This window comes from Adiantum capillus-veneris, chromosome 15, assembly GCF_014529385.1.
Source record: "Adiantum capillus-veneris isolate H3 chromosome 15, ASM1452938v2, whole genome shotgun sequence".
In the NCBI taxonomy this organism is placed as follows: Eukaryota; Viridiplantae; Streptophyta; class Polypodiopsida; order Polypodiales; family Pteridaceae; genus Adiantum; species Adiantum capillus-veneris.
Window position 1 is genome coordinate 158289229 of NC_140945.1, and position 13580 is coordinate 158302808.

At 43.5% G+C, this 13580-nt stretch overlaps 2 protein-coding genes across 2 annotated transcripts in view; one reads left to right on the plus strand and one right to left on the minus strand.

Annotated features, from left to right (window-relative positions):
- Positions 1 to 398: 398 nt before the first annotated feature.
- LOC147441747 (pentatricopeptide repeat-containing protein At5g27110-like) lies at positions 399 to 4312 on the plus strand. The gene has a single exon (XM_086483274.1). The coding sequence runs from the start codon at positions 640 to 642 to the stop codon at positions 3547 to 3549; it is 2910 nt and encodes a 969-aa protein (XP_086339400.1). The 5' UTR covers positions 399 to 639; the 3' UTR covers positions 3550 to 4312.
- A 1159-nt stretch (positions 4313 to 5471) lies between these two features.
- The window catches only part of LOC147441748 (metal transporter Nramp3.2-like), a 102341-nt gene continuing 94232 nt past the window's right edge, over positions 5472 to 13580 (minus strand). Inside the window, exons 2-4 of the mRNA XM_086483275.1 lie at positions 6745 to 6881; positions 6018 to 6670; positions 5472 to 5879 (exon numbers count right to left, since the gene is read on the minus strand). Coding sequence (XP_086339401.1) covers positions 5667 to 5879; positions 6018 to 6670; positions 6745 to 6881 — 1003 coding nt within the window. The 3' untranslated portion in view covers positions 5472 to 5666. The remainder of the gene's footprint in view (positions 5880 to 6017; positions 6671 to 6744; positions 6882 to 13580) is intronic.

Consider the following 13580-nt stretch of genomic DNA (forward strand, 5'->3'; position numbering starts at 1 on the left):
AATCAAGTACAAGGATATTAGTTGAGAGAGCTTTTGGAATGTTGAAGGCAAGGTTTCACATTTTGTTAAAATGGTGTGACATGAATCTACGCTATGTGCCAGATCTTGTAGCCGCTTGTTTTGTGTTTCACAACTCTCTAGATGTCCGAATTTATTAAATTTGTTCGAGTTTATTTTTTAAAAATCGAATGGCATCGCATGCCTCTATTTTTGTGCGTGGAGTTCTCCTCCATGGATCCCATGACGGGATCTTCATTCAAAACCCCGTGTTCTTTAGTTCTGAAGATGGGCAGACAGGCGAGTAAAGCTCACTCGCCCACCCCAAAGTGAACTTGCATGCCTGCCCATTGATGTGCAAGCAGCCTTACGTACCACTAATTATCTTAGTCATAGGGACAACATGCAGAACATTCAAGATCCCGTGTTCTGTAGTCCTGGGGCTGGGCAGAGAGGTGAGTAAAGCTCACCCCCCACACCCCAAAGTGAACTTGCCCATTGATGTGTAAGCAGCGTAAGTACCACTAATTATCTTAGTCATAGGGACAACAGGCAGAACAGTCTCAGGACAGAGAGTCGAGTCGCAGGAAGGCGCTGCAGTTATAGATATGGCTGGTTTGCCAATCGTTTCTTGTCAGCGGGATGGTGGCTCTTCCTATAAAGGGTTACTCAACATTGCTGCTGGAGCAACAGCAGCCGCAGGGGCCCAGTGGAGACAAGCGCGTGGACCACATGCCAGGCGCTGCCCAAAATTTGAAGTCTGCCCCATTGTCTTACCATTCACCCTCTCTTCTGCACCGCCATGGTGATCCTGAGCCCACTTCCTGTTTTCGCAATCCCAGCCCTTCCCCTATCATATCTCTCTGTGAACAAGAGAAGCTTTCAACTGCTTTGGAGACTCTATCTTTCTTGCTCACGCCCCCTTCTGATGATGTACACCTTAGCATCCTCAAAGCTTGTAATCGAATTCAGGATAGTCACCTGGTTAAGCGGTTTTATGGCTATCTTCTGCAACGTCAAATTGATCTCACAGGTTGTCTTGGCAACTACCTGGTTGAGACCCTTACCAACTGCGGATGCATTGAAGAAGCTCTTGACGTGTTTCTTCATGTCAATCATCGTTCTATTTCTATGTGGACTCTGCTCATGTCTGCCTGCAACCAGTGTAAGCGGAGCGAGACAACGCTCAAGTTGTACTTACTGATGCAAGAGGATGGCATCGAGCCAGACAACCATGCCTATGTTTGCTTACTTAAAGCCTGTAGCACTCTAAACAACCTTCAAGAGGGCAAGAAACTTCATGCTAAGGTCAGGGCAAAGGGTGTGGTATTAGATGTCTATGTGAATAACATCCTTGTAAATATGTACGGAAAGTGTGGCGACATTGGAGAAGCCGAAAATGTTTTTGGTGCAATGCATGAGCGAAACTTGACATCTTGGACATCCATGATTTCAGCGTATGCTGCTGTAGGGCATGGAGAAAAGGCATTGCAATTGTATAGGTTTATGCAAGAGGTAAATAGCCATCCAAACCAGCATACATTTTCAGTTGCCATACAGGCGTGCTATGTACTCCTCGACAAAAGAAAAAAAAATGGGAACCCTACAGAATTGTTGTGCTTGAATATTGGGCAGGCTTTGCATGCTGATGCACGAAAAAATAGATTCATGACAAACACTTATGTTTCTACTGCTCTTGTACGTATGTATGGAAAGTTAGGGAGAATTCAAGAAGCCGAAAATGTATTTTTTTCAGTGTTTCACCCTGATTGCATTTTAGGCAACACTATGCTCTCTGTATATGTAGAGAATGGACAAGGGGAATCAGCACTGCAGTTGTACAGACACATGCTGGAGCAAGGTATATCACCTGACCCTAAAACATTTGTGCTAGCTGTACAAGCATGTGGTGTTTTGGCAGAGAACGAAGAATCTATTGTTATTGAGGGCCACTCAATGAAAGTGAAGTCCTTCGAATTTTGTCAGGCATTTCATGATGATGCACAGAAAAGGGGATTTTCCTCAAATGTTTTTTTGCGTACCACCTTTCTCAGTGTCTATGCAAAATGTGGGGTAATCGAGGAGGCTGAGAAGGTGTTTATTGGACTCAGCAGGCCTGATGTAGTGTCATGGACAGCCATGATGTCTGCTTATGTTGATCACGGCCACGAAGAGATTGCTTTGCAACTCTTCCGGAAAATGCAAGAGGAAGGTATTAGTGCAAACACACAAACATTTGTGGTGGTGGTTCAAGCCTGTGCTTCTCTTGGAGACAAGGCAGGGAACCCTGAGGGGTGGGAACTCCCATTAGAAATAGGGATAGCTCTCCATGCCGATGCCAAAAAGAAAGGTATTGATTCAAATATCTACCTGAGCACTGCTCTTTTGGGCATGTATGGTATGTGTGGGAGCATACATAATGCGGAAATTATCTTCAGCACAATGCCTCACCATGATCTAGTAGCTTGGAATGCTATGTTGAATGCATATGCTGAGCAGGACCCAGAAACAGCCTTTCAAATGTACAGAAGAATGCTACAAGAAGGAGTTACTCCAAATGAGAAGACTGTTGTCAGTGTTCTTCAAGCATGCTCAACTTTGTTGGAGAAAGGAGAAGTTAATTACATGCCAAACCTTGTGTCTGCATTGCACGATGATTTGCAGAACAGGGGTCTCACTTCTGATGTGTTTATTAGCAACTCCCTTGTCACAGTCTATGGAAGTATGGGGTATATTGGAGAAGCAGAGAAGGCATTTGATGTACTTTCGCATCATCAGATTGTGTCATGGAATGCAATGCTTTCAACATATGTCCAGCATGGCCAAGGCGAAAAAGCTTTGCAGCTTTACAGTAACATGCAGGCTGAAGGAACCACTCTAAACGACATATCTCTTGTTTGCATACTTCAAGCTTGCATCCAGACAGGAAACCTGGAGCTGTGCAAGCAGATGCATTTCAACATTGTTTCTGCTGGGAATGAGCTCAATCCGTCACTGGCATCTTCTCTAATACGAGCATATGGAAATTGTGGAAGCATGTTGGATGCACATGCAGTTTTTGATTCTCTCCCTCTTCCTGATATTGTTTCTTGGAATGTGTGTCTTGCTGGCTATGCAGGAGAAGGAAATTACAAGGCGAGCATGCAAACACTCGCTGGACTGCAAGTTGCAGGAGTTGAGCCAGATTCAGTAACTTTAACCTCTGTTCTCTCTGCATGCAGTCATGGTGGATTTGTGGCCCAAGGACTTTGGTACTTTGAGTTCTTTTGCAGGGTTCTTGACATACTTCCTGATTCAAGGCATTTCAGTAGTGTTATAGACCTCCTTGGACGTGCAGGGGATCTCCAATGTCTTGAAACACTACTAGAGAGATTGTCAATGCATGCTGATGTGAAGGTTTGGCTACCTTTGCTGGGTGCATGTTGCTTGCATGGCAATGCTGAGCTGGCAAAACAAGCGTTTAGCCGTGCGGTAAGTCTAGAGTTTGATGGTGCTTCTGCATTCATCATAATGTCTAATATTTATGCTGATTTTACTGAAGATGAGGAGTGAACTGGATCAAGCTTCCTCATTTGGATATGCTTTTCCCTAATACACAACCGATTTCTTGGTATGGGCGGCCATTAGCTCATGTTGTATCTCTCTCTGTTTGTCAAAGTCAGTGATCAGGGTTAAACCTTGAAGGGCTTTTTGTCTTTCACTTGACATTTCACCACTGGATATGGCAAGGGAAAGAAAATATTCATAGATGCTTTCGTCAGCAAGTATGCTGTCATTGTCACACTAGCAACGACCACCTTTTCTGAAGCACTGGCATTTCAATAAATCTTGTGAATGTGCAGGGGCAAAACACTGGAACCCTCGTCACTATCGGTGTCATGTGTCGGTGAAGATCACAACAGTTGATCCCAAATGTGAACTTGATGTAGACTAGGTTGAAGTCGGGCGAACATGAACTCGTTATGAACTTGCATGTGAACTCGGCAAGCTATCCACACTACATTTTGGTTGGATGTGGGTGTAAACTACTCAAAATAATGCTACCATTTTCCTTGCATAAGCGTGTGCACAAGCATAGTGGTAAGACATCCACTTCGTGCTGTGGAGATTATGAGGTCAAACCCCAAACAGCCTATATTTTTTCCCCCACAGTCCATGATCAACAATGATCTAGGTTTGTTGATCCCCTTTGAAAAAGGAGGTGTCAAATAGTGCCGTGGACTGGAAACCCTTTTCCAGTATGATGGATCCGGGTCCTTGATTGAAATCCGGTGTCTTTCAATAGATAATTCAAGCAGTCTTACCATTCTTCTTTCGTAGAGATACTATTGTGTCAAGGTGTGTCAGCATTTGCCTAACTCAAAGTGACGTCCTTGACTTCGCTCCTTGAGATTCTTGCTCTAGTATAACACTTGCCATTGTTGATTTTTACGTTTCAGTTTTGGTGAGGTAGATGCTTCAGTGTATCTTCTTGTCTTCCAAGGACTAATTTTTACACGGGAAGCATAAACACCATTTTTGGCTCCTAGCTTTCTTAATGTAGTCACTTGGCAGCTTTGTACAGGCTCCCATGTCTTCCTCCTCCTGATAATGTGGAGTAACAAACCATGGATGCATTATGCACTCTTGCCCATACTTGCCCTTTGATTCGTGATGGGAGGAATTTGGAAAGCATACATTGATATCAACGGATGTGTTGACTAGCATTGTAGCCCCTTGCAACATAACAAGGCTATTAGAGCATAATTGTAGTATTTTAATAATCCTTCTTCTTCTTCTGCACTCGCTCATCAAGCAAAGGCTTCGTTTTTCGTTTTTCAAGTGGATCAGCGCATCATGTGTCCCTTCTCAACGATTGTATCCGTTGAGGATATTTTTCCACCGCTTCTCCAGCCTTCCCCTCGATTGTTGGGCGATTGTGACCCTTGATAAAATCAAGGGGAGATGTGGAGGCAACATTGACTGCCCCTAAACTTACGACCAAAGAAAATGAAAGAGCGGAGCATCATCTATCTCCCACCTCGACTCCACCTGACCACCAGGTCTTGAGAAAGAACTTTTTACTATTGACTTATTACTTTTTCAAGGCAAGCCAACTAGGGGAAAGGAGCCTCCAACCACCAGTGAGCTGGAGGGGGCAAGACGCAAGTTTCCCCTCGACGGAGAGAGGCAACCCACATACAACAAGGCAGAAAGGTGGATTAAGTCGGAGGACGATCTGCAAGGCTATAGATTATTAAATTTGGAACATTCTTCATTGCAAGGTACTTTTTCAAAGATTGTGGACAGATGGGAAGCTTCTTGAAGCAGTCTAGCCACCATAAGAGCTTTCTTTGGCATTGTTTCACCCTTCAAAAAAAGAATTAAAAGCATTCGAAAGCAAGAGGAAAGATTCAATTGCTAGATTGGTTCTGAGAAGGATTGATGGAAATCCAATGTTGTGGGTGCTATAAATTTTCATATAAACCAGTTGGTGGAGCAAAGAAGAGACCGAGTTCTTATTTCAGAGCACTGATAAAACAACTTTTACAACATATTGACAGTGTGTATCATCAATATATCACTGTGTGGAAGGTCTTAGGGATTAAAAAACCTGTCTTCCACATAGCATGCCTAGGCTCTATACAGGATTAGTTTTTGTCAAGCTATACCTCTATACAAAAGTCTATCTATTGTAAAGTGTTGCTCTTGAAAGGTTTGACGACTCGATTTCCGTACCACGCTTGAATCACAAGATAGATTACAAACATCACATAAAGAGCTGCTAGTACTCCAAGAATCGTTGTCACTGTGGTTGTTGCAACAATGTACGTAGAGCAGAATTCCACTAACAAGTAGCCATTGATGACCAATACAAGTAGAGTTATCAGCCAAGATAGTACCTGTAAAAACATAAAAATCTCTCTCTCTCTCTCTCTCTCTCTGAGTGCCGCCTAGCTAGTTACATGCATATCATGGTTGCAGTCCCTTCTCCTTCCAGCTTTGAGTTTGTTTTGTAGCAGAAGATAGCAAATACACACCTTGATGACGGGTCTGACTTTAAAAACTCCCATGACTTGCTCTTTGGAAACAATACACAGTAGAGGAATCAATGCAAATGGTAGCTGGACTGACTGAAGAACGTTGAGCCACTCATTCAGTAGATCTAAACGCTGTTCTGATCCATCAAAGATAAGTGCAATAATCACAGTTGGTAAAATTGCTACTGTCCGTGTAATGACCGCTCGCACCCATTTTTTAACCCTCAAATTTAAGAAACCGGCCATCACGAATTGCCCTGCATATGTCCCAGTCATCGTACTACTTTGCCCAGCAGCGAGAAGCCCAACTGCCCAGATGTAAAGTATTGGAAAGAAACCACCCCCATATTGTGCTTGAAGATACTCTCCTGCATTGGCAAGGCCAATTGATTCGGCAACATCGGTCCCGAAGAAGGCCTTAGCAAATACTGATACAACAAATACATTTATAATGAAAGAGATAAATATAGCAAAAGCCGACTCGATTGAAAAGTATCGAAGAGCTTCTTTCACATGGGAGCTACTGGTAATATCAATAGCTCTGGACTGCACTAGAGCTGAGTGAAGAAAAATGTTGTGTGGCATTATGAGTGCACCCACTACTGCAACAGCCTGACTTGTAGTGCCTGATGGAATCCTTGGAATCAGAAGACCTGCCAAAAGGAAACATAGCCCAAGTTGAAAATTTTGAGCAATCAGGGAAAGGAAGACTACATGAGTGCGTTACCGGTGAACAATTCTCCAGCACTGGGCTTAGCTTGCGCAAACATCCATGCGAATGATACAGCCATAATTGATATTAAGACCCCAAAAAGAGCTTCCAATTTTCTGATTCCATAATTTTCCAAGAAAAGAAAAATAAACCTGCCAAAAATAATTCTTCTCAGCATGTACAGGTATCCAGGTACTGCAGGTGATGCAGTCGGACTTAAAACCTGGCCTGGTTAAAAATTGTGTAAATTAAATTTCATTAAACCTACACATGCTAGTCAAAAGTACCCCTACCCATACCCTTAAAGCAGTAATGAATTTTTTATTCACAACAGAGAAGACAGTCAATCCAACAAGAATATAGGATGTTCTAAGTAGGCACAAGGCCTACCTTTGAGATTGGGAGTATAAAAGCAAGGCATTGGGCGCAAGGAAGAAGCAGAAGACACAAGAAGGCTACAGTGCAGAAGTGCGATCAGTTTTTCAGCCTTGTCGCTTAGTCAAATCCCAACCCTCAGTAGCAAATCAGGTAGTGTTTTTCTCAAAGTTAGCTCTACAACAGAATTTTCAGATTTCAACCATTAGTCGTCAGCGCCATTGTCGACTTCGTCGTCGCCGTCCTCATCGACTTAACCTCTTCTAGCGTCATAGCATCAAGTCCATTGCATCAAAACCATTATACCAGATTTGTGCAATCTATAGCAGACCTTTGAGAGCGGGGCCCTTGGAGGAGGGTTTGAGAACCGCCTGGTGTCGTATCTTACCTTCTCTCTCTCTCATTCTCAGCACTTTCATTCACAGTTGCATTCGCTTTGTTTGTGAGCATTGCACTCTCTCTCTAAAGATCAGAAGGCTCTCCCTTCTGTAAGTAAAAGAAACCTTTGAGCACAGTTCGGAGCACTCATCTTTAGCAATATCAACATACACTTCCGCTGCACCTTACATTGGTATCAAAGCTTTTCGGTAGTGTTCTATATCACTCAAGGAAAGAACCACAAGAAATTTTTTGCTTGTTGCGGTCGCACGTAACCCAATTTCACTTGGGCATGTCGATTCCTGATCGTGTTTTTGAAGAGTGACAGGTAACCCAAGAAAGAAGGGCTTGTCTAGCCTCCCCTTGTTCCTCTTTTCACTCATTGAGAGTGGACCGTGCACTTCGCGGCCAGCCAATGGACGTGAGGTGGGAAAAGTTGTAACAAACTTGGACACCCCAAGTCTAGATTCTACCGCGACACAGCAGAGATTCACTTTAAACCAATTCACAAAAGATGACCCGGCCCGGGGTAGTTCCGTACCAAGAGGTATTGGCCCCAAAGACTGGCGCCCCTTGGATATTTCTTTTTATATTAATCTGTGCGCAAAGTACAAGGGAGTCTCTGGGATCTCACACTCAGACTCTGCATCCAGATGCTCTGAGTAATGAGGCCCAAAAGACCTTTTTTATTGTTACAAGGGATGCCCAAAAGCAGAGCCCCAAAATCTCAAACTCAAATGCTTTTGAAACTCCAAAAGCTTCTCAAAAATTAAAGCATAATGCCCAAAAGCTGGCAGCATAATTTCCAGAAATCCGTACGGCCTGTCATCGCAAAAAGTGGAGCGTCCGTACTGTTGTCCGTACGGCTTGCCATGTCAGCATGTCAACGTGTATCCCGCCGCATTTTTTGTAGCTACCACATCAGCATGGCTGTGTGTGTGTCCAAGAGCAATGCCACATCATCAGTTTCTGACATACCCCCCTCTTGAAAGAATTGTAATCGCCCTCGATTACGCTTGCAAAACAGACAGAGGCCATAAATTGTCTTAGTAGACACTGACTGTTAGTACCGACGCACTAGACACGACACATCTAGCACTTGTACAAATTGACAGTCACTTCACCGGACATCACAGGACATCACTTGACAAATCACATACAAATTCATTCCAGATCTCAAACCATGATTAATAGGCAACGTATTTAGTAATCGCATCTAGATCCAGTCGGGGCGTCATAGATGCCCGATTAACTAATCCTTATTGCAATCATGTCTATAAAGATTTATGAGACCGAAATGTTGCAGTCATTTCGTCTTTCAGTTCCTACACTCAAACAAGTCAAGTACAAATCAATCATTTTCATTTTCGAAAACTCCAGTTCATAAAGTCATACAGCAGAATACTGTCAGCCCATCAGTATCCCTGAAACCCAAAGGGACATTAGTGACACTATTCAAAATCGAGGTAATTGTTGACAAAGGGGCGGAGTGACTCCCCTCTTGTGCAAACCCGCTGCACTAGATTCACCCATGTTGAAATCGGGGTTCTATCGAAGTAGACTATGCTAAACTGAATGCTTCAAGGTGAAGTTCCAAAATCTAAGGAGTATCTGCTAGGTCCTCCTCCTCCATCCACTTCGCATCCGATATAGGATAGTTCTTGAATTTGACCAAGAACCGCCTAATCACTTTACCTTTAATCTTTTTGTCCTTGTGTGCCAATATCTGTTCTGGAACGAGTATCTCCTCGCTTTCCTCCACTTCGGGTTGCTCATCTGCCCCATCATCGGGCACATCACCTTTAAAAGGCTTCAATAGACTCACATGAAATGCATTGTGAATCTTCCAAGTATCAAGCAACTTCAGTCTAAAGGAGACATCATTTATCTTTTCTTTTATCTGGAAAGAGCCATAGTACCTCATGCTAAGCTTTGAAAAAAGCTACTTCTTTCCCTTTTTCTTTATTAGGCGTGCCTTCTCAAAACGTAAGAGCACCCAATCGTCTTCCTTTGATTTCAAATCGCAACGGTGTCGATCTGCTGCCTTCTTGTGTCGTTCCTGAGATTTCGCTAAAGCCTCCCTGACCTTGGCAAAAGCAATGTCCAAGTCTCTCGTGTACTGATCGGCTTCAAAAATCTTATCTTTCGTGCTAAGGGTGGAACCTTCGGAGCACCTTCAATGATCTCAAATGGCGCCTTCCCTGTCGAAGCATGGATCGTGTTATTGAAGGCAAATTCCACCACGGGCAAAAAAATTTCCCATTGAGTCTTCTGATCAGAAATGTAAGACTTCAACAAATCCAGTACGACTGAATTTGCAATCTCAGATTGCCCATCTGTCTGCGGGTGGAATGATGACGAGAATTGCAACCGTGTGCCAATGTTCTCTCAAATAGCCTTCCAAAACAAGCTCGTGAATCGGGGATCTCTGTCGGAGACTATTGTCTCAGGCATGCCATGTAATCTGAAAATCTGTGCAATGAACAGTCTCGCTAACTGGTCCGGCTTGACTACTTTCTTCCCTGGAATGAAGTGAGCTTGCTTACTAAATCTGTCGATGACAGTCCAAATGCCATCATACCCACTCTCGGGAGATAAAAAATGGAAGCCATAGCAATACTTTATGGTGGGACTTTTCTCCGATATATGGGAATGGGTAAAGGCTTTGAAATCCCTGTGCTTTATGTCTGTCAAACTTGACCTTTTGATATACCAAGCAATTGCGTACAAAGTCGTTGACATCCTTCTTGAGTCTCGGCCAAAAGAAGTAACGCTCCACACCTTTCAAGGTGGTTTCAATGCCGCGGTGACCCGTAAAAGGTTGACAATGGCATTCAGTCAAAACCTTTTCCCTCAACGGTTGTGTAACGCACAACATTGTTTTCTTCATCAAATAGCCATCCCGAATGGAATATCCCGCTACTGCCTCCCCATTCTGTATTCGACTGACTATATCCGAAAGATCCAGATCTGTGGCATACTGATCAACCATGTCCTCAAAGCTTCTATGATGAATCGCGGAAATAGACAAGACTAACGGCTTCCGGGTCAAAGCATCTGCCACCAAGTTCTTCTGTCCCTGAATATGGACTATCTGGAAGTGAAACTTTGACAAGATGTTAGCCCACCCCATCTGCTTTTCCAAAAGCTGCTTCTGTGACAAGAAGTAGTGTAAACTCTAATGATTGGTGAAGACCTTCAAGTCGGCTCCAAGTAGATAATGCCGCCATTGAGTAAGAGAATGGATCACTGCCAAAAGCTCTTTCTCATAAATCTGTGCTGTCAATTCTGGCCTTGAAAACAATCGGTTTCCATAGGCAATCACATGGCCTTCTTGCATCAAGACCGCTCCCCGACTACAACCACAAGCGTCACAATATACTTCAAATGACTTTCGCAAATCCGGCAAAGTCAATACTGGTTCAGTAGTCAATTTCTCTTTCAGTGTCTGAAAGGCAGTCACCTCTGTGGGCCCCCACAAGGAAGGGACTCCTTTCTGTGTCAGAATGCGCAAGGGGAAGCTACCTCTGCAAACTTTCGAATGAACCGCCGATAGTAAGAACACAAACCCAAAAAGCTTCTAACTTCATGAACATTCTTCAATTCTTCATGAACATTTTTACTCTTGCTTTAGAGACGATGTGTCCAAAGAAGTGTATCTCCGATAAGAAAAAATCACTCTTTTTGGCATTGACAACTAACTTGTGATCTCGCAATGCTTGAAAGACCTGTAGCAGATAGTATCTATGTTCTGCTTCATCCTTCGATAAGACTATAATGTCATCAAAGAAAGTGCCGATAAATGATCTATACTCTCTGAAAATCCTATCCATCATTCGGTTGAGAGTCGTTGGACCATTGGTAAGGCCAAAAGGCATCACCAAAAATTCATACAAACCGAAGCTCGTCCGAAAGGTTGTCTTGTAGACATCCTTGACGCGATTTGAATCTGATGATATCCACTTTTCAAATCAATCCTGCTGAAACAAGAGGATCCCTATAGTCGGTCAAGAATACCATCAATCCTTGGAATCAAAACTTTGTTCTTGATGGTGATTTTATTGAGAGCTCTGTAATCAATGCACATTCTCCAAGATCCACAACACTGAAGAGCAATAGGTGAAGTATTTGGCTGGATAAGACCCTTTTCCAAGAGGTCTTTCATTTGATTCATAATTTCTTCATTCTGGGCCTGACTAACACGGTAAGGTGGCCGGTTCGGTGGTGTGCTTCCAAGAATCATATCAATGGTGTGATCCTCAGGACGAGATGGGGCAACTCGTCTAGCAAGCCCTCAGAGACGCAATTGGCATGAGTGTGGAGAAAATCTTGGCGTTCTCTATCAAGTTCAGACATGTTCGTTTTGTGTTCATCCTTTAACTCTTTCAAGTAGATCGAGTTAACAAAGAGACTGAATTTCATTAATTTGGAAATGGCCGAAGCCGAGCGCGCTTTCAAATGGATGATGTTAAGGCTAAGATATGACGACAACAACAGCATGTCATAAAAAGAGAGAACCAGAAATAGCCAACTCTTGGCGTATCTCTAACTACGCCCCTAAGTGGCAGTATAATAGGGACGGACTCGCCCTTCAGTTTTACACAAGTACAATTTTTCGACCCTTTTCATTCATCAAAGTTGCTTTCTTTGCTCGATAATCAACCACAACCTTGTTCTTATGGTACCAAGGGACTCCCAGGAGGACGTCACAACCTTCCAAGGGCATTATGTAAAAGTCCTCGTGCCTAAATACCCTTGACAATGCAATCGAAGTTTGTCAATGACAGGTGTAATGGCTATGTCCGGTCCGGGTGCCGCTAGGATTGCCTCTGTTGGTCCCGTCCTGTCGGGTGTAATCTCAAGCCGCGACGCCAATTCAGGTGAAACAAAGTTGGCCTTGGCTCCTCCATCAAAGAAAACCAAGGCTTCTTGATCTTTCACTTTGCCCCAAGCTCGGCAAAGTTCTGTACTTTCATCAATCAGGCTTGGGTCATTACCCATGCAATCTGGTACCAGTCCTGTTTTCATCTTGCCTTTTCTGCCAAGTGCCTCAAAAAGGCACAACAAGAACAATCTGAAGACAGACCAGAGAGTTCGAGAGCGGGCAAGGGGCTCAAACCCTAAGAAGAACAAGTAATAGAAGAAGAAGTCCTACCAACTTATGGGGACCCCGTCCGATGGAGCCCCAGGTCACAAAGAATTAAAATAAAGCAGGACTTACACACACACAAGAAATTGCGAAGCTGACTGATGACGTGGCAGATTTTCAAAAATCACGATGACTAATGACGTGACATGCTGTACGGATTTCTGCGTTTTGCGTTGACTGTTGACGTGGCAGCTATACGAAATTCCGGATTTTACGTTGTCAGCTTTTTGGCTTTGCTTTTGGACCAGATGCTTTTGAGTTTGAAGGCTTTTTACTGTAAACTGGTTTTGGGGCCTAGGGCCTTTAAATATGAGGTTAGGGCTCATTCTCTGGCATGCTTCCCGGAGAAGGTGCAGAGTCTGGAGTACCGGCTTGTACTGAGTTGATGCAATATAAAGAAATACCGAAAGGGGTGCCAAGGTTTGGGGCCAATACTCTTTGGGGTGGAATTCCGACACCTCATGTCGCGTGTCGTCTCTCTCTCTTTCAGTTCAGTTGTTATTGAAGTGCTAAAAGTCTGTTCAGTCTGTTCTTTTCTATTGGCACGTGGTGCCCGTCTTGTGACAATGTGCCCATTTTCCCTGCAACCAAAACACTTCCCTTCTTTGATATAATTGGCCCTCTCTCGAAGACTGAGCCGGGGTCGTGTATCTTTATCCTTCTTTTCTTGGGAACTCTTTTTCTTTCTACTTTCATTGTTGGAGGTCTGTCGGGTCTCTGAGTCAAGATCTCATCGGTAGGGTAAGTTAAATTTCCCGAATGTATCGAGAAACCCAGTTTTGCATGACCCATTAATTCTTGAATAGAATTTGACTTTTGTTCAAGGCAGTAGTCTCGAATCTCTGTAGGGAGTCTGCAACAAAACTGCTCAATCTGTTCCTTAAAAGAGACCTTCTTGAATGAAGAGGTTGGTAGAAAAGAGTCCCAAAATCTCTCGCAATAACTGAAA